This window comes from Cherax quadricarinatus, chromosome 78 (assembly GCF_038502225.1).
Source record: "Cherax quadricarinatus isolate ZL_2023a chromosome 78, ASM3850222v1, whole genome shotgun sequence".
In the NCBI taxonomy this organism is placed as follows: Eukaryota; Metazoa; Arthropoda; class Malacostraca; order Decapoda; family Parastacidae; genus Cherax; species Cherax quadricarinatus.
In genome coordinates, this window is record NC_091369.1 from 4,447,517 (window position 1) to 4,470,016 (window position 22,500).

Genomic DNA, 22,500 nt, shown 5'->3' on the forward strand with positions numbered 1-22,500 from the left:
TCATGTAAATCCTGTGGATGGTAGTGGCTAGTTTACTGTGTACCTCATATCCATCTAGGCCCCAAAAGGGGTTAACATAATACTTCTGGATTTACATCTCCAGTTCACTTATCAGTTAGTGGGAAACTTACGATTATACTGACGAAGAAAACACCACCACTACCACTACTACCACTATTACCACCACCACCACCACTACTACCATCACCACCACCACTACCACCACCACCACCACCACCACCACCACCACCACCACTACCACCACCATTACCACCACTTCTACCACCACCACCACTACGACTACCACCATCACCACCATCACTATCACCACCACTACTATCATCACTACCACCAGTAGCACCACTCCTACCATTACTACCACCATCACTACCACCATTACTACCACCATCACTACCACCATCACTACCACCATCACTGCCACCATTACTACCAGCATCACTACCACCATCACTACTACCATCACTACCACCATCACTACCACATCACTACCACCATCACTACCACCATCACTACCACCATTACTACCACCATCACTACCACCATCACTACCACAATCACTACCACATCACTACCACTATTACTACCACCATCACTACCACCATCACTACTACCATCACTACCACCATCACTACTACCATCACTGCCACCATAACTACCACCATCACTACCACCATCACTACTAAGATCACTACCATCACTACCACCATCACTACTACCATCACTACCACCATTACTACCACCATCACTACCACCATCACTACTACCATCACTACCACCATCACTACCACATCACTACCACCATCACTACCACCATCACCACTATCATCACTACCACCAATACTACCACCATCACTACCACCATTATTACTACCATCACTACCACCATTACTGCCACCATCACTACCACCATCACTACTACCATCATTACCACCATAGCTACCACCATCACTACCACCATAACTACCACCATCACTACCACCATCACTACCACTATTACTACCACCATCACTACCACCATCACTACTACCATCACTACCACCATCACTACTACCATCACTGTCACCATAACTACCACCATCACTACCACCATCACTACTACCATCACTACAATCATCACTACCACCATCGCTACTACCATCACTACCACCATCACTACCACCATCACTACCACCATCACTACCACCATCACTTCCACCATCACTACTACCATCACTACAACCATCACTACCACCATCGCTACCACCATCACTACCACCATCACTACGACTATACATTATCTAACTGGAATATAAATTCGCCTTGTATTGGGATTATTTTCCTTTTGATATCCAATTAATAATCGTAATATTTTCCGGATTATATGTTAGTGTGATGGTGAGAATAACTAACTGTTCCTAGAACGTTATGTCATTTCGGATAATCGAAGGGTAATTAAGACGGGAGGTTAATTACGTTTTAAGTCCATATATTACGCGAGGGTCATTAAGGCTGGGTGGTTGGTTAATGGGGTTTAAAGTCTATCTACTACACGAGGGTCATTAAGACTGGGTGGTTGGTTAATGGGGTTTAAAGTCTGTCTACTACACGAGGGTCATTAAGGCTGGGTGGTTGGTTAATGGGGTTTAAAGTCTATCTACTACACGAGGGTCATTAAGACTGGGTGGTTGGTTAATGGGGTTTAAAGTCTATCTACTACACGAGGGTTATTAAGACTGGGTGGTTGGTCAATGGGGTTTAAAGTCTGTCTACTACACGAGGGTCATTAAGACTGGGTGGTTGGTTAATGGCGTTTAAAATCTGTCTACTACACGAGGGTCATTGAGGCTGGTCGTTTGGTTAATGGGGTTTAAAGTCTATCTACTACACGAGGGTCATTAAGGCTGGATGGTTGGTTAATGGGGTTTAAAGCCTATCTACTACACGAGGGTCATTAAGGCTGGTTGGTTGGTTAATGGGGTTTAAAGTCTATCTACTACACGAGGGTCATTAAGGCTGGTTGGTTGGTTAATGGGGTTTAAAGTCTATCTACTACACGAGGGTCATTAAGGCTGGATGGTTGGTTAATGGGGTTTAAAGCCTATCTACTACACGAGGGTCATTAAGGCTGGTTGGTTGGTTAATGGGGTTTAAAGTCTATCTACTACACGAGGGTCATTAAGGCTGGTTGGTTGGTTAATGGGGTTTAAAGTCTATCTACTACACGAGGGTCATTAAGGCTGGTTGGTTGGTTAATGGGGTTTAAAGTCTATCTACTACACGAGGGTCATTAAGGCTGGGTGGTTGGTTAATGGGGTTTAAAGTCTATCTACTACACGAGGGTCATTAAGGCTGCAGGTCACCTGGTCACCACCAGTCAAGAATACTTTAATACCTAAAATACTGATTAATGTAAACTACCAGTGTATATACATTGATACGCACTTCTCAGTGTATATACACTGAGACATTTTCTCCTAACCATGAATCTTCACAGAGATACATACCATACAGTGTATTTACACCTCTCAAGGTATATACACATAAATTATACGTGCATGTATATATATATATATATATATATATATATATATATATATATATATATATATATATATATATATATATATATTTTTTTTTTTTTTATTATCACACCGGCCGATTCCCACCAAGGCAGGGTGGCCCGAAAAAGAAAAACTTTCACCATCATTCACTCCATCACTGTCTTGCCAGAAGGGTGCTTTACACTACAGTTTTTAAACTGCAACATTAACACCCCTCCTTCAGAGTGCAGGCACTGTACTTCCCATCTCCAGGACTCAAGTCCGGCCTGCCGGTTTCCCTGAATCCCTTCATAAATGTTACTTTGCTCACACTCCAACAGCACGTCAAGTATTAAAAACCATTTGTCTCCATTCACTCCTATCAAACACGCTCACGCATGCCTGCTGGAAGTCCAAGCCCCTCGCACACAAAACCTCCTTTACCCCCTCCCTCCAACCCTTCCTAGGCCGACCCCTATCCCGCCTTCCTTCCACTACAGACTGATACACTCTTGAAGTTATTCTGTTTCGCTCCATTCTCTCTACATGTCCGAACCACCTCAACAACCCTTCCTCAGCCCTCTGGACAACAGTTTTGGTAATCCCGCACCTCCTCCTAACTTCCAAACTACGAATTCTCTGCATTATATTCACACCACACATTGCCCTCAGACATGACATCTCCACTGCCTCCAGCCTTCTCCTCGCTGCAACATTCATCACCCACGCTTCACACCCATATAAGAGCGTTGGTAAAACTATACTCTCATACATTCCCCTCTTTGCCTCCAAGGACAAAGTTCTTTGTCTCCACAGACTCCTAAGTGCACCACTCACTCTTTTTCCCTCATCAATTCTATGATTCACCTCATCTTTCATAGACCCATCCGCTGACACGTCCACTCCCAAATATATGAATACGTTCACATCCTCCATACTCTCTCCCTCCAATCTGATATTCAATCTTTCATCACCTAATCTTTTTGTTATCCTCATAACCTTACTCTTTCCTGTATTCACCTTTAATTTTCTTCTTTTGCACACCCTACCAAATTCATCCACCAATCTCTGCAACTTCTCTTCAGAATCTCCCAAGAGCACAGTGTCATCAGCAAAGAGCAGCTGTGACAACTCCCACTTTGTGTGTGATTCTTTATCTTTTAACTCCACGCCTCTTGCCAAGACCCTCGCATTTACTTCTCTTACAACCCCATCTATAAATATATTAAACAACCACGGTGACATCACACATCCTTGTCTAAGGCCTACTTTTACTGGGAAAAAATTTCCCTCTTTCCTACATACTCTAACTTGAGCCTCACTATCTTCGTAAAAACTCTTCACTGCTTTCAGTAACCTACCTCCTACACCATACACTTGCAACATCTGCCACATTGCCCCCCTATCTACCCTGTCATACGCCTTTTCCAAATCCATAAATGCCACAAAGACATCTTTAGCCTTATCTAAATACTGTTCACTTATATGTTTCACTGTAAACACCTGGTCCACACACCCCCTACCTTTCCTAAAGCCTCCTTGTTCATCTGCTATCCTATTCTCCGTCTTACTCTTAATTCTTTCAATTATAACTCTACCATACACTTTACCAGGTACACTCAACAGACTTATCCCCCTATAATTTTTGCACTCTCTTTTATCCCCTTTGCCTTTATACAAAGGAACTATGCATGCTCTCTGCCAATCCCTAGGTACCTTACCCTCTTCCATACATTTATTAAATAATTGCACCAACCACTCCAAAACTATATCCCCACCTGCTTTTAACATTTCTATCTTTATCCCATCAATCCCGGCTGCCTTACCCCCTTTCATTTTACCTACTGCCTCACGAACTTCCCCCACACTCACAACTGGCTCTTCCTCACTCCTACAAGATGTTATTCCTCCTTGCCCTATACACGAAATCACAGCTTCCCTATCTTCATCAACATTTAACAATTCCTCAAAATATTCCCTCCATCTTCCCAATACCTCTAACTCTCCATTTAATAACTCTCCTCTCCTATTTTTAACTGACAAATCCATTTGTTCTCTAGGCTTTCTTAACTTGTTTAATCTCACTCCAAAACTTTTTCTTATTTTCAACAAAATTTGTTGATAACATCTCACCCACTCTCTCATTTGCTCTCTTTTTACATTGCTTCACCACTCTCTTAACCTCTCTCTTTTTCTCCATATACTCTTCCCTCCTTGCATCACTTCTACTTTGTAAAAACTTCTCATATGCTAACTTTTTCTCCCTTACTACTCTCTTTACATCATCATTCCACCAATCGCTCCTCTTCCCTCCTGCACCCACTTTCCTGTAACCACAAACTTCTGCTGAACACTCTAACACTACATTTTTAAACCTACCCCATACCTCTTCGACCCCATTGCCTATGCTCTCATTAGCCCATCTATCCTCCAATAGCTGTTTATATCTTACCCTAACTGCCTCCTCTTTTAGTTTATAAACCTTCACCTCTCTCTTCCCTGATGCTTCTATTCTCCTTGTATCCCATCTACCTTTTACTCTCAGTGTAGCTACAACTAGAAAGTGATCTGATATATCTGTGGCCCCTCTATAAACATGTACATCCTGAAGTCTACTCAACAGTCTTTTATCTACCAATACATAATCCAACAAAACTACTGTCATTTTGCCCTACATCATATCTTGTATACTTATTTATCCTCTTTTTCTTAAAATATGTATTACCTATAACTAAACCCCTTTCTATACAAAGTTCAATCAAAGGGCTCCCATTATCATTTACACCTGGCACTCCAAACTTACCTACCACACCCTCTCTAAAAGTTTCTCCTACTTTAGCATTCAGGTCCCCTACCACAATTACTCTCTCACTTGGTTCAAAGGCTCCTATACATTCACTTAACATCTCCCAAAATCTCTCTCTCTCCTCTACATTCCTCTCTTCTCCAGGTGCATACACGCTTATTATGACCCACTTTTTCGCATCCAACCTTTACTTTAATCCACATAATTCTTGAATTTACACATTCATATTCTCTTTTCTCCTTCCATAACTGATCATTCAACATTAGTGCTACCCCTTCCTTTGCTCTAACTCTCTCAGATACTCCAGATTTAATCCCATTTATTTCCCCCCACCGAAACTCCCCTACCCCCTTCAGTTTTGTTTCGCTTAGGGGCCAGGACATCCAACTTCTTTTCATTCATAACATCAACAATCATCTGTTTCTTGTCATCCGCACTACATCCACGCACATTTAAGCATCCCAGTTTTATAGAGTTTTTCTTCTTCTCTTTTTTTAGTAAATGTCTACAGGAGGAAGGGGGTTACTAGCCCATTGCTCCCCGGCATTTTAGTCGCCTCATACGACACGCATGGCTTACGGAGGAAAGATTCTTTTCCACTTCCCCATGGACAATAGAAGAAATAAAGAACAACAAGAGCTATTTAGAAAAAGGAAGAAAAAACTAGATGTATGTATATATATATATGCATGTGCGTGTCTGTGAAGTGTGACCAAAGTGTAAGTAGGAGTAGCAAGATATCCCTGTTATCTTAGCGTGTTTATGAGACAGAAAAAGAAACCAGCAATCCTACCATCATGCAAAACAGTTACAGGTTTTTGTTTCACAGTCATCTGGCAGGACGGTAGTACTTCCCTGGGTGGTTGCTGTCTACCAACCTACAGTAACACTGTTGTTTCTCCAGCAACAGTAGCACTCTTGTTCATCCAGCAACAGTAACACTGTTGTTTCTCCAGCAACAGTAACACTGTTGTTCCTGCAGCATCTGCAACACTGTTATTCCTGCAGCAACAGCAACACTGTTGTTCCTGCAGCAACAGCAACACTGTTGCTCCTGCAGCAACAGCAACACTGTTGTTCCTGCAGCATCTGCAACACTGTTGTTCCTGCAGCAACAGCAACACTGTTGTTCCTGCAGCAACAGCAACACTGTTGTTCCTGCAGCAACAGCAACACTGTTGTTCCTGCAGCATCTGCAACACTGTTGTTCCTGCAGCCACAGCAACACTGTTGTTCCTGCAGCAACAGCAACACTGTTTTTCCTGCAGCAACAGCAACACTGTTGTTCCTGCAGCAACAGCAACACTGTTGTTCCTGCAGCATCTGCAACACTGTTGTTCCTGCAGCAACAGCAACACTGTTGTTCCTGCAGCAACAGCAACACTGTTGTTCCTGCAGCAACAGCAACACTGTTGCTCCTGCAGCAACAGCAACACTGTTGTTCCTGCAGCATCTGCAACACTGTTGTTCCTGCAGCAACAGCAACACTGTTGTTCCTGCAGCAACAGCAACACTGTTGTTCCTGCAGCAACAGCAACACTGTTGTTCCTGCAGCAACAGCAACACTGTTGTTCCTGCAGCAACAGCAACACTGTTGTTCCTGCAGCATCTGCAACACTGTTGTTCCTGCAGCAACAGCAACACTGTTGTTCCTGCAGCAACAGCAACACTGTTGTTCCTGCAGCAACAGCAACACTGTTGTTCCTGCAGCATCTGCAACACTGTTGTTCCTGCAGCAACAGCAACACTGTTGTTCCTGCAGCAACAGCAACACTGTTGTTCCTGCAGCATCTGCAACACTGTTGTTCCTGCAGCAACAGCAACACTGTTGTTCCTGCAGCCACAGCAACACTGTTGTTACTGCAGCATCTGCAACACTGTTGTTCCTGCAGCAACAGCAACACTGTTGTTCCTGCAGCATCTGCAACACTGTTGTTCCTGCAGCAACAGCAACACTGTTGTTCCTGCAGCATCTGCAACACTGTTGTTCCTGCAGCCACAGCAACACTGTTGTTCCTGCAGCCACAGCAACACTGTTGTTCCTGCAGCATCTGCAACACTGTTGTTCCTGCAGCAACAGCAACACTGTTGTTCCTGCAGCCACAGCAACACTGTTGTTCCTGCAGCATCTGCAACACTGTTGTTCCTGCAGCAACAGCAACACTGTTGTTCCTGCAGCAACAGCAACACTGTTGTTCCTGCAGCCACAGCAACACTGTTGTTCCTGCAGCCACAGCAACACTGTTGTTCCTGCAGCAACAGCAACACTGTTGTTCCTGCAGCAACAGCAACACTGTTGTTCCTGCAGCCACAGCAACACTGTTGTTCCTGCAGCCACAGCAACACTGTTGTTCCTGCAGCAACAGCAACACTGTTGTTCCTGCAGCAACAGCAACACTGTTGTTCCTGCAGCATCTGCAACACTGTTGTTCCTGCAGCAACAAGAACACTGTTGTTCCTGCAGCCACAGCAACACTGTTGTTCCTGCAGCAACAGCAACACTGTTGTTCCTGCAGCAACAGCAACACTGTTGTTCCTGCAGCAACAGCAACACTGTTGTTCCTGCAGCATCTGCAACACTGTTGTTCCTGCAGCAACAAGAACACTGTTGTTCCTGCAGCCACAGCAACACTGTTGTTCCTGCAGCAACAGCAACACTGTTGTTCCTGCAGCAACAGCAACACTGTTGTTCCTGCAGCAACAGCAACACTGTTGTTCCTGCAGCAACAGCAACACTGTTGTTCCTGCAGCAACAGCAACACTGTTGTTCCTGCAGCAACAGTAACACTGTTGTTTCTGCAGCAACAGTAACACTGTTGTTCCTGCAGCAACAGTAACACTGTTGTTCCTGCAGCAACAGCAACACTGTTGTTCCTGCAGCAACAGCAACACTGTTGTTCCTGCAGCATCTGCAACACTGTTGTTCCTGCAGCAACAAGAACACTGTTGTTCCTGCAGCAACAGCAACACTGTTGTTCCTGCAGCCACAGCAACACTGTTGTTCCTGCAGCAACAGCAACACTGTTGTTCCTGCAGCCACAGCAACACTGTTGTTCCTGCAGCAACAGCAACACTGTTGTTCCTGCAGCCACAGCAACACTGTTGTTCCTGCAGCCACAGCAACACTGTTGTTCCTGCAGCCACAGCAACACTGTTGTTCCTGCAGCATCTGCAACACTGTTGTTCCTGCAGCAACAGCAACACTGTTGTTCCTGCAGCCACAGCAACACTGTTGTTCCTGCAGCCACAGCAACACTGTTGTTCCTGCAGCCACAACAACACTGTTGTTCCTGCAGCATCTGCAACACTGTTGTTCCTGCAGCAACAGCAACACTGTTGTTCCTGCAGCAACAGCAACACTGTTGTTCCTGCAGCAACAGTAACACTGTTGTTCCTGCAGCAACAGCAACACTGTTGTTCCTGCAGCAACAGCAACACTGTTGTTCCTGCAGCCACAGCAACACTAGGTCACATTTCCAATGTTTCAAAGTCCGTCTTGAAGTTCCAAGTTCACTGAGGATCAGGAGGGAGTTGTTACGACGCTATTACTGCTTCTCACTTTGCCTAGTTTCAATAGTTGAATGGATGGCAGGGCAGTAGGTGGTAGGGTAGTAGGTGGCAGGGTGGTGGGTGGCAGGGTTGGTGGGTGGCATGGTTGGTGGGTGGCAGGGTGGTGGGGGGAAGGAAGGTGGTTGGTAAGGTAGTGGGTGGCAGGGTAGTGGGTGGCAGGGTGGTGGGTGGCAGGGTAGTGGGTGGCAAGGTTGGTGAGTGGCAGGGTAGTGGGTGGTAAGGTAGTGGGTGGCAGGGCAGTGGGTGGCAGGGTAATGGGTGGCAGGATTGTTGGGTGGCAGGGTAGTGGATGGCAGGGTAGTGGGTGTCAGGTGCTGGGTGGCAGGGTAGTAGGTGGCAGGGCAGTGGGTGGCAGGGTGGTGGTTGGCAGAGTGGTGGTTCGCAGGGTTAGTGGGTGGCAGAGTTGGTGGTTGGCAGGGTAATGAGTGGCAGGGTTGGTGGGTGGCAGGGTAGTAGGTGGCAGGGTGGTGGGTGGCGGGGTGGTGGGTGGCGGGGTGGTGGGTGGCAGGGTAATGGATGGCAGGGTAGTGGGTGTCAAGTGTTGGGTGGCAGGGTAGTGGATGGCAGGGCAGTGAGTGGCAGGGTGGTGGTTAGCAGAGCGGTGGTTGGCAGGGTTGGTAGGTGGCAGGGTAGTGGGTTTCAATGTAGTGGGTTTCAATGTAGTGGGTGGCAGGGTAATGGGTGGAAGTGTGGTGCGTGGCAGGGTGGTGGGTGGCAGGGTAGTGGATGGCAGGGCAGTTGGTGGCAGGGTGGTGGGTGGCAGGGTAATGGATGGCAGGGTAGTGGGTGTCAAGTGCTGGGTGGCAGGGTAGTGAATGGCAGGGCAGTGGGTGGCAGGGCAGTGGGTGGCAGGGTAATGTGTGTCAGTGTGGTGGGTGGCAGGGTAGTGGGTGTCAGGGTGGTGGGTATCAGGGTGGTGGGTGGCAAGGTAGTGGGTGTCAGGGTGGTGGGTGTCAGGGTGGTGGGTGGCACTTCTGCGGTCGATGGCTCTGCCGCTTTTACCTCGCCGTCAACTTGTTTATTTGGTGGCACTGGTGGTTGCATTGGTGGTGGCACTAGTGGTGGCACTGGTGGTGACACTGGTGGTGACACCGGTAGTGACACTAGTGGTGACACCGGTAGTGACACCGGTAGTGACACTGGTGGTGGCACTAGTGGTGGCACTGGTGGTGACATTACTGAGTGTGTATGAGTGTATATATATATATATATATATATATATATATATATATATATATATATATATATATATATATATATATATATATATATATATATATATATATATATATATATATATATTATATATATATATATATATATATATATATATATATATATATATATATATATATATATATATATATATATATATATATATATATATATATATATATATATATATATATATATATATATAATACGTCCCAGGTCACTATAACTACAGTAAATCTAACTTTAACTTCTAAATTGAATAATTAACAATAAAATCTACGGATTCTGCACGCCACGTTTGACTATCACTTACGTCTGATACCATTAATTCTTTCTTTTTCCTGCTCCAGCTTCTTGTTCCATCTTTCTGTTCCATTTTCCTGTTCCATCTTCTTGTTCCTTCTTCTTATTGCATCTTCCTGTCCCCACTTTTTGTTCCATCTTCCTGTTCCTTCTACCTATTCTATTATGCGTTTTCCAAACAAACTGTAAATGCTAGCAACTATCTCTCTTTCTCTCTTTCTCTCTTTCTCTCTCTCTCTCTCTCTCCCTCTCTCTCTCTCTCTCTCTCTCTCTCTCTCTCTCTCTCTCTCTCTCACTCTCTCTCTCTCTCTCTCTCTCTCTCTCTCTCTCTCTCTCTCTCTCTCTCTTCTAAATCTAATTCGCATTACACATTAGATGATTTTGAACCAGAGTGGTCGTAATTAATATTTTTTTTCCAGGATATAAAACTGATCTCACGGATATATATATATTTTTTAAGGTGATCGTATTTCTTTATCTTAAGATTATTCACTGCCTTCATTCCTTCCTTCCTTCCTTCCTTCCTTCCTTCCTTCCTTCCTTCCTTCCTTCCTTCCTTCCTTCCTTCCTTCCTTCCTTCTTTCCTTCCTTCCTTCCTTCCTTCCTTCCTTCCTTCCTTCCTCCTTCCCCCTCCCCCTGGCGCTGGTGCCACATCTCTCGTTTATTTTATTTTTTGCTTGTTTGGACTGACGCCAGGGATGGGGGGAAGGGGAGGGGGAAGGAGAGATAAATAGATAGATAGATGGATAGATAGATAGATAGAGATAGATAGATAGATAGATAGATAGAGAGAGAGAGAGAGAGAGAGAGAGAGAGAGAGAGAAGAGAGAGAGAGAGAGAGAGAGAGAGAGAGAGAGAGAGAGAGAGAGAGAGAGAGAGAGAGAGAGAGAGAGAGAGAGAGAGAGAGAGAGAGAGAGAGAGAGAGAGAGAGAAGGCAACACTGTAAAGGTCATTAAAGACACAGACAACACTGTCTTGTTGATGTTGGGGAGGGGGAGGAAGGGGGAAAGGAGGGGGAGGGAAGGAAGGGGGAAAGGAGGGGGAGGGAAGGAAGGGGGAGGAAGGGGAAAAGGAGGGGGAGGGAAAGAAGGGGGAGGGAAAGGTGAGCGGTGGGAAAGGAAGAGCGTAGATTCGTTTAAAAACAGAAACCGCAGGTTTCGTTTCGTTGAAAGGTTTGAGCCCGATCTGAAGAGACGTTCTACAGATATCGAATGGAAATCGGCGCGTCATAAATTTTTGCTGTGAAAACCGGGCAAAAAAAAATCACAGCTTATTTAAAAACTAACCAAAACACACATACCCAGACACACACACAGACACACAGACACACGTAGGGACACTACAAGACAGAGAGGAGAGGATGAGCCAGCAAGACTGGACCTAGTATTCACCTTGAGTAGTGCAGATATTGAGAACATCACATATGAAAGACTCCTTGGGGCCAGCGATCATGTGGTTTTAAGCTTCGAATACACAGTATAGCTACAAGTGGAGGGAAAGGCAGGAAGGTCAGGACAAATGAAACCAAATTACAAGAAAGGGGACTACACGGGAATGAGGAACTTCCTGAACGAGGTTCAGTGGGACAGAGAACTGGCAGGGAAGCCAGTAAATGAGATGATGGAATATGTAGCAACAATGTGCAAGGAGGCTGAGGAGAGGTTTGTACCCAAGGGAAACAGGGATAATAAAAAAGCCAGGATGAGCCCATGGTTCACCCAAAGGTGCAGGGAGGCAAAAACCAAGTGTGCTAGGGAATGGAAGAAATATAGAAGGCAAAGAAGTGTTCACAGAGGAGACAGAAGGGGCTTCAGAAAGACGGAGAGGTGGGGCACACCACCAGGTGCTGGACACAGTACACACAACCGAGGAAGAAGTGAAGAGGCTTCTGAGTGAGCTAGATACCTCATAGGCAATGGGGCCAGATAACATCTCTCCATGGGTCCTGAGAGAGGGAGCAGAGGCGCTATGTGTACCCCTAACAACAATATTCAATACATCTATCGAAACAGGGAGATTGCCTGAGGCATGGAAGACAGGAAATGTAGTCCCAATCTTTAAAAAGGAGACAGACATGAAGCACTAAACTACAGACCAGTGTCACTGACATGTATAGTATGCAAAGTCATGGAGAAGATTGTCAGGAGAAGAGTGGTGGAACACCTAGAAAGGAATGATCTCATCAACAGCAGCCAACATGGTTTCAGGGACGGGAAATCCTGTGTCACAAACCTACTGGAGTTCTATGACAAGGTGACAGCAGTAAGACAAGAGAGAGAGAGGGGTGGGTGGATTGCATCTTCTTGGACTGCAAGAAGGCGCTCGACACAGTACCACACAAGAGATTAGTACAAAAACTGGAGGACCAAGCAGGGATAACAGGGAAGGCACTACAATGGATCAAGGGATACTTGTCAGGAAGACAGCAGCGAGTAATGGTACGTGGCGAGGTGCCAGAGTGGGCACCTGTGATCAGCGGGGTCCCACAGGGGTCAGTCCTAGGACCAGTGCTGTTTCTGGTATTTGTGAACGACATGACGGAAGGAATAAACTCCGAGGTGTCCCTGTTTGCAGATGACGTGAAGTTGATGAGAAGAATTCATTCGATCGAAGACCAGGCAGAACTACAAAGGGATCTGGACAGGCTGCAGACCTGGTCCAGCAATTGGCTTCTGGAGTTCAATCCTACCAAGTGCAAAGTCATGAAGATTGGGGAAGGGCAAGGAAGACGCAGACGGAGTACAGTCTAGGGGGCCAGAGACTACAAACCTCACTCAAGGAAAAAGATCTTGGGGTGAGTATAACACCAGGCACATCTCCTGAAGCGCACATCAACAAAATAACTGCTGCAGCATAAGGGCGCCTGGCAAACCTCAGAACAGCATTCCGATATCTTAATAAGGAATCGTTCAGGACCCTGTACACCGTGTACGTTAGGCTCATATTGGAGTATGCGGCACCAGTTTGGAACCCACACCTAACCAAGCATGTAAAGAAACTAGAGAAAGTGCAAAGGTTTGCAACAAGACTAGTCCCAGAGCTAAGAGGTATGTCCTACGAGGAGAGGTTAAGGGAAATCAACCTGACGACACTGGAGGACAGGAGAGATAGGGGGGACATGATAACGACTTACAAAATACTGAGAGGAATTGACAAGGTGGACAAAGACAGGATGTTCCAGAGACTGAACACAGCAACACGGGGACACAGTTGGAAGCTGAAGACACAGATGAATCACAGGGATGTTAGGAAGTATTTCTTCAGCCACAGAGTAGTCAGGAAGTGGAATAGTTTAGGAAGCGATGTAGTGGAGGCAGGATCCATACATAGCTTTAAGCAGAGGTACGATAAAGCTCATGGTTCAGGGAAAGTGACCCAGTAGCGACAAGTAAAGAGGCGGGGCCAGGAGCTTGGACTCGACCCCTGCAACCTCAACTAGGTGAGTACAACTAGGTGAGTACACACACACACACAGAGACACACACACACACACAGACACACACACACACAGACACACACACAGACACACAGACACACACACACACACACACACACACACACACACACACACACACACACACACACACACACACACACACACACACACACACACACACACACACACACACACACACACACACACACACACACACACACACACAAACACACACACACACACACACACACACACACACACACACACACACACACATACACACACACACACACACACACACACTCCAGCACCAAATAAAAGTTTGAAGACTACCAGGAGAATCATTCTCCAGCTATCACACAGAACCCAGTAACTTCAAGTATCGTTTTAATTTAGTTAACAAATGTTAACTAAATTAACAACCCCAACAACAACCTGGTAAGTAAGGCATGATAGTTTTAAAAGTTGAAAGCAGATCGGAAGATTCATTCTTAAGATATGTTTTAGTAACGATATCTGCAGACAGAGGGCAGCTGCGCATGGCGGTATTTACATGAAACTTTACCACAATTACAGTAAACTTGCATTGAAAGTTTGAAGCCGATCGGGTGAAGCGTTCTCAAGGTGCTTAATAATAATAATAATAATAATAATAATAATAATAATAATAATAATAATAATAATAATAATAATAATAATAATAATTATTATTATTATTATTATTATTATTATTATTATTATTATTATTATTATTATTATTATTATTATTATTATTATTATTATTATTATTATTATTATTATTATTATTATTATTATTATTATATAACAAAAATAACACACGTAGTGTTCGTGGTGACAGTAATTCCAGAGCGGAGATGAATGCAGTGAAAAAGGCAGTAATGTCTGGCGAGATACACATCTGCCTGGCGTGTGTAAGTCAGAGCCAGGAGTGGATACCACGCCTCACATCCACCCTGTACGCCAGTGTGTGTGTGTGTGTGTGTGTGTACACGGCCTCCCGTGTGCACTCCACGCCCATAATTCACACATTATGGCCCGAGTTGTCTATATTTTTAACCCCATTCCTCCAACTTTTCCATTTTTATTTCGCTCATAACTCGAGAATCCCTCATCCGATCGGGTTCAAATCTTGGACTCTTGTGTACCGTAAGGAGGACCAGATTCCAGGTATAATTGGCATACGTAGCTGCTCTGTGAGCTACGTTATTGAAGCTTGTCCTAGCGTCCTTGAATGGCTTGGATAAACTCCAAAATTCTCAGTAGCTAAGATTCAAATGTTCAAACAGTTCCCAGGATAGTGCCCAGGATAGTACCCAGAATAGTACCCATGGTAGTATCCAGGATAGCACCATGGACAGTACCCAGAGGAGTACCCATGACAGCACCCAGGATAGTGCCAAGGATAGTACCCGGAATAACACCTAGGATAGCACCCAGGATAGTACCCAGTATATTACCCAAGATAGTACCCAGGATAGTACCCAGGATAGTACCCAGGATAGTACCCAGGATAGTGCCTCTTAGCATTAGTTTTGTGTTGACAAATTCGATAATTCAATAATATTTTTTTAAAACTTGTAATTATTGGAATTTTCATATTATTGGGCCATCTTAAAAACAGAAATATATATTTTTTTCTTTGGAGGATTGTAGAGAATTTTAGAACTAATGGAACCGACGAAAACAATTGAAAAATATTGAAAATTCGCTTTTTTATAGCATTTATAAATTTTCTGAGTTGAATGAGCCCTTAAATACTGCACGGCATGATGACAGAGAAGGTCATCTGTTAGCTACAGTTTCTGCACGCCATCTAGGTTTTACGGCTATAACTTCAGAATGCCTTATCCGATAGGCTTCAAATTTTAATCACTGGTCACCTATTACTAGGTGAAGGCTCGTAGAGAAATTAACACATGTAGGTCCTCTCTGCCCAATTTTATATAGATCATTCCAGAAATTGATTTCCATGACTTCACGATTTCAAGCATTTTTAACACACACACACACACACACACACACACACACACACACACACACACACACACACACACACACACACACCTGACGACACTGGAGGACAGGAGAGATAGGGGGGACATGATAACGACATACAAAATACTGAGAGGAATTGACAAGGTGGACAAAGACAGGATGTTCCAGAGACTGGACACAGTAACAAGGGACACAGTTGGAAGTTGAAGACGCAGATGAATCACAGGGATGTTAGGAAGTATTTCTTCAGCCACAGAGTAGTTAGTAAGTGGAATAGTTTGGGAAGCGATGTAGTGGAGGCAGGATCCATACATAGCTTTAAGCAGAGGTATGATAAAGCTTACGGCTCAGGGAGAGTGACCTAGTAGCGATCAGTGAAGAGGCGGGGCCAGGAGCTCGGACTCGACCCCCGCAACCTCAACTAGGTGAGTACAACTAGGTGAGTACACAGGGAGAGAGAGGACCTAGTAGCAATCAGCGAAGAGGCGGGGCCAGGAGCTGTGACTCGACCCCTGCAACCACAAATAGGTGAGTACAAATAGGTGAGTACACACACACACACACACCAATATATACGTATATTGGTGCATAAGAATTTTATGGCAACTCTGTACTATTCCTTTAGCCCGCATTGAGGTAGAGGAGGTTGGGCTTATGAGATAAGGGGAAATATCTTTCTCGGATCGCACAGCGACCGACATGCGTCTAGTAAGGGATGTGTTGAGACAGAAACAACTTACGACGACGTTTCGGTCCGACTTGTGTTAATGTAACTTTGTAAATGGTCCAAGTTAGACCATAATAATAATAATAACAATAATAATAATAATAATAATAATAATAATAATAATAATAATAATAATAATAATAATAATAATAATAATAATAATAATAATAATAATAATAATAATAATAATAATAATAATAATAATAATCCATTAATGCAGTTCGACAACCTCATGTAAAATATCCGATTTGGCGCGAATCCCGGAGGGAAGAATTTAGTAAACATTAAAATACCTCTGAAATTCCTTCTATATTTTACCACTAAATCTTGATATTATATATATATATATATATTTAGTCTTGCCTATAGTGGGATATTTTTGGGAAATAATTTGACGAATATTACCTCAGGGAGAGGATATATCTTGTACGTCTGGCAGTGGGGTGTGGCTGAAGTAGCCGCCATCTTTATTAATCAATAATTCCAGTTCAGGATCCCTTGTAAGGGGGTTGCTTTATTTACGATGAAGGGATCCCGATCCAAGGATTGGGAGGTACCTTCTGCTTCCTCGGATCAAACCTTATTACCTCGCATTCCAGGTGCCGTGAAGCTATCACGGGTTTAGCGCTTCAACATGAGTGTATTATCGCTGATAATTCCGGGTTACAATGGCCGGAAAAGGGCGGTAAAAAATTATTAATAATTTGAAGACAGTTTTTAGGGTCCTTTATTGAGAACCTTAATATATATTTTTAATATATATTAATATATATATCTTTTAAGGGTTTCTTGAATAGGTAAATGAGGTTCTTAGTGGGTTAGATTGTAGATGTAAGTGAATAAAGATTATTATAATTATTATTAGTAGTATACGTAGTGTTGTCGTTACTGTCATAATAATAACGATAATAAATAATTGTAATAATAATAATAATAATAATAATTGAAATAATAATAATAATAATAATAATAATAATAATAATAATAATAATAATAATAAGAATAAGAATAAGAATATATAAAAATACTTGAAAATACATTTATGCACAAACAGATAAACAGGTTAAGAGAGACTATAGGTACTGGAATCAACATATATATATATATATATATATATATATATATATATATATATATATATATATATATATATATATATATATATATATATATATATATATATATATAATGACATTACCTATTTTTTTTAATAAATAAAAATCATTATTTACGTTGGCCATGTATAATAATAATCTTAATTACGTTAAGAAATACACTGCAAAAGTCCCCCACCTCAATTAACATCTAATCACTACTATTACCACTGTCCCCTCCAACCACTAGTTCTACCACCACTATCCCCTCCAACCACTAGTTCTACTACCACTATCCCCTCCAACCACTAGTTCTACTACCACTATCCCCTCAAACCACTACTTCTACCGCCACTCTTCCAGTTGATGGGAGCCGTGATGCTGGCCGCAGGTATCCTGGTGAAAGTGGAGGTATACAAGTACATGGAAGTGTCTGCTGAGTTCTCCGCTACTGCTCCTTACGTCTTGGTGGCCACCGGGGGTTTGATGCTATTGCTGGGTCTGCTAGCCTGTTGCTGCACTGCCAAGGGCCAGCCTGTTCTTCTCTATATTGTGAGTTGCATGTTTCCAATGTCTGGTGAGTGAGATGTTCTTAACCCCTTCTGGCGTGAGTTAAGTGTTTTGAACCTCTCTTACTATGAGTTCGATGCTCGACTTTAGCCTCTTCTGCAGTGAGTCAGGTGACTTTAATCTCTTCTGCTGTTAGTTCGATGTTTCTAACCTATTCCTCTCCTGGAAGAGGAGGGAAAAAAAGGGGGGGGGGAGCAAGGGGTGTAATCTTGGATGCTGTGCTGGGTTTGGTCATGTGCTAATTTATGAGGCCTTGTAGCTAGCTTTGAAGGTTCTAAGACTACTGTACAGGGCTTACGAGTCTTTGTGATAGCTTCAAAAGCTTTGCAAGTAGAGTTTTGGGGTTTATAGTTTAATGTTGTGATAGCTTGACTCTCATGTTTACATCTGGTAAAGATTAACATTATTATGACTAGAGTTTGTACCTAATGCTTAAAGTATTTGTGACTAAAGTTTAAAGATCAAATAACTAAGGTTAAAAGGTTTTAAAGGGTTTTAAGAGTCGTGTAACTATAGTTTAAAGGCTTGGAATCCAAGAAGTAAATACCTTCTGACCAACTTTCTCAATTAGTTCTAACACTTATTTTTTTTTGTACCTGGGGATCAGTACGCAGCCTTCCTGCTGGTGATCTTCGTGATCATGGTGGGTTCTGGGGTGAGCACCTGGGCTTACAGGAAGCATCTGAAAGCTGGCTACGAGGACGGACTTACCAGAGCCTTCACTGAGTACGATCGCTCACCCTCCATGAGAAGTGCTGTCGACAGTCTCCAGAACACGGTCAGTGTACTCATTTGTTTACCCAGTTGCTATTACGTACTCAGTAACTCTCTCAATACCATGGCCAGGTGAGTTACCCCTGTAACTCTGTACTCTCGTATGGACTGTCAGAGGACCAAACATCCAGTATTTCACTCCATTACGTAGTAATCACGTCTTTTTTTGGCTAAAGTTCTTAAGTTCAGTCCAGTCAACAAATCATTATAGGGCAGTTTTCCCCAATACGCTGAGCTTAACCACCAGTTTTCCCTCCTAATACAATTTTGTACGTCGTAGTCATGTCTCCTTTCAGTCCTTCTCTTAGCCAAAAACCCTGAAGTTCAATTCCATAACCCAACCCCCTATAGAATGATCTTAAGTTTTAAGACCAGTCCGACAGCAATTTTTTTTCCAAGTGTCTGGAAGTGGGTGCTTCACACTGGAGCTGCACACTCGAAAGCCCTTCAGCGTGTAGTTAGTTTTGCGTGTGTGTTCACCCAGCAGCGCTATGTTCACGATGTCTGAACTTCAGGCTTCTGATTGTCGTGTAATGTATACCTGGAGAAGGTTTCGGGGGTCAACGCCCCCGCCTCGGTCTGTGACCAGTTATACTACATGTTCCAACAGTTATGTATCACTACGTATCACTATGTATCATTATGTATCTCTATGTATCACGATGTATCTTTATATATCACTAAGTATCATTATGTATCACAATGTATCCTCATGTATCACTATGTATTGTTGAGAATCTGTATCAAATTTATGTATCATCTCAACATACCCTCTTTCAGCTTCACTGTTGTGGCATCCAGAATGCCAGCGACTGGGTAGCCATGCCCTTTGGTCAGTCTCATGACACCCCATACCCAGCCTCCTGCTGCAGGGAGGCCCAGGACACCATCTGCGTCGCCCTACACCCTCAGGTAGGTCACACGGGGCTTGGAGCACCCTCTTGAAGGAGGCACAGGTGTTTTATTCACTATCTTTTAGGTGAGAAGAGTAACATCTGTGTACCACTACACCAGTCAGGTGCTGGCAGGGTTTAACACACTTTGGGACCATGTACTGCGTACTTTGTCCCAAAGTCCGTAGGTTCGAATCCCCTCCGCCCTGAAGTTATTAGAAAAAGTTGGTACAAAATCCAGTGTATATGCACTGAGACATATACACCTGTCAGTGTATATACACTGAGATATACACCTGTCAGTGTATATACACTGAGATATACACCTCCCAGTGTATATACACTGACAGATATACACCTCTCAGTGTATATATCCAGGTGTATACCGAGGATGAGAAGACGGTTGACAAAAACACAGCCAAGCAGTATATACACAGCCTAACACTTATACCAGTTAAGTTCTGCTAACTTGTATATAGAAAAATATATATATATTTTTAATTATGTTCATTATTTTCTTTCACAATTGATTTTTTTAAGAGACTTTGGATGTCAAATATTTTCTTAATATTATGAGTAATTTTTTTTTACCTTATTTAAACAATACGTTTCATTATATATCTGAATTTCATTGATTTTATTCTTGAATTTTATTGTATAATGAATTTTGTGAATAATGAGTGAAAATACTTATTTTTTCATGGCACTGATGATGGTCAACTGAAATCTCCGAAATGTTTGCATAAAGATGCCGAAGATAGATTTGGTGCTATTGTTTGTGATATAAATAAGCTTATTCCCTTCTTTCCCCTCCCCTCCCTCCTTCCCTTCCTTCTTTCCTTCCCTCCTTCCTTCCTTTCCCTCTAGTAGGACTCTCACGATTATATCCTTCTCCTCAGGGTTGCTACTCGACTGTGGTCCAGTTCCTCGAGTCCAAGACTGGAGTCCTACTCATTACCTCTCTCAGCTTTGCAAGTTTCCAGGTGATTAAATAAGAATTATTATTATTATTATTATTATTATTATTATTATTATTATTATTATTATTATTATTATTATTATTATTATTATTATTATTATTATTATTATTATTATTATTATTATTACACTAGGGCAACGTTTCGCTCTGTGTGGAGCTTTATCTTGTCTTACTAGAGCCCTACACAAAGCTTATTATCAACGGATGACTCTCTTATCTCTGACTCTTCGAAGGCGCTGGATGTTGATAGAGTTGTTAGCCAGGGAGACATAGAGAACTGGATTTATCTTTCTTTCCCCGTAGATCAAATTTGATTAGCTATCATTCTCCAGGTGCTGTATAACCACTATGAGTACAAAGTCCTGCAGGACGTGAGAGGCACCACTCCATTGGCACCTGGAAGACTGGGAGGTTTCCAGACGAGTGTGTGCTGGAAGAGACGTGTGGAACCTCAGTTTAATGTTGGGAAAGTTTTTGCTGGAATGACCTGGGGGTTCTCAGGTTTTCAGGTCCCTGTGGTGGTTCTCAAACTTTGTAGGTCCCAGGTCATTGCTGCTTCATAAAGCTGAAGGTTTCTTGACACTTACATCGCTTTCTGAGGTTCACGTGACAGTGGTTTTAATTTCCCTTACAATGCAATGTAATTTATCTTCTATGTTGCTATTACTAGTGTTAATTTGCAAAGTTTAAATGATCAGTTGTGAAGTATTTATTTGCTTTTGATATGTTCCCTTGAATGTAAGTTTTAGGGACGAGTTTTTCCTCTTATGCTTTTTCTTCCTGGTGTTCATTTTCCTGTATTTTTAGGAATTTTTGAGTTGGCATAACATTAACTCACTGTTTTCCCGTACAGCTGGTAGGGGTGGTCCTGGCCTGTTGCCTGGCTCGTAACATTAATAGGGCCAAGTACGAGCAGGTCTGAGGTCGCGCCCCACTCCCTCGACCCCTACCACCACCTACCGACCAGCAGTACGCCCACGCCTACACTCATCCATCCCGCCCAGTCGCCCACGCCACCATTGGCAGGAGTCTATCCGGAGGAGCGAGGTCACTGCCTCGTCCCACACCCAGGCCGACGCCTCCAGAGACTTCCTTCCACGTCTAAGGATCGCTTGCGACTTTGAAGGCGAGCCTGGGAATCTCTTCCGTTGGTTCGTGACTTCGAAGATGAAGCTGAGAACTTCTGATCACTTGTAACTTCGAAGGCAGCCCTGAGAACCTCTCCTGTTCACTCGCGACATCGAGAACAGGGTTAAGACCCTTTTCTGCTGACTTGGGACTTCGAGGTTGGGCCTGAAGGCCTTCACTGCTACCTTGGGACTTTGAGAAGTCGGGTCTCAGGACTTCTGCTGGCTTGGGACTTCGCAGACAGGCCTGAGGACGTCTTGTACTGGCTTAGAACTTCGAAGACAGGCCTGAGGACCTCTCTTATACTGGCTTGGTACTTCGAAGACAGGCCTGAAGACACTTCTACTGGCTTTGTACTTCGAAGATAGGCCTTGTCTCTAGCTTGGTTCCTTCTCCAGGGCTTCAAGAGCTGTGCTCTCCCTCAAGGTCACCCTTACGAAGGCGTGGAA

General features: G+C 43.4%; 1 protein-coding gene across 1 annotated transcript in view; it reads left to right on the plus strand.

The window, feature by feature from the left end:
- The window catches only part of LOC128701568 (tetraspanin-7), a 25,991-nt gene that overhangs the window by 3,457 nt on the left and 34 nt on the right, over positions 1–22,500 (plus strand). The window contains exons 3-7 of the mRNA XM_053795338.2: positions 18,071–18,259; positions 18,885–19,055; positions 19,832–19,963; positions 20,844–20,927; positions 21,777–22,500. The exon at positions 21,777–22,500 is cut by the window's right edge and continues 34 nt beyond it. Coding sequence (XP_053651313.1) covers positions 18,071–18,259; positions 18,885–19,055; positions 19,832–19,963; positions 20,844–20,927; positions 21,777–21,845 — 645 coding nt within the window. The 3' untranslated portion in view covers positions 21,846–22,500. The remainder of the gene's footprint in view (positions 1–18,070; positions 18,260–18,884; positions 19,056–19,831; positions 19,964–20,843; positions 20,928–21,776) is intronic.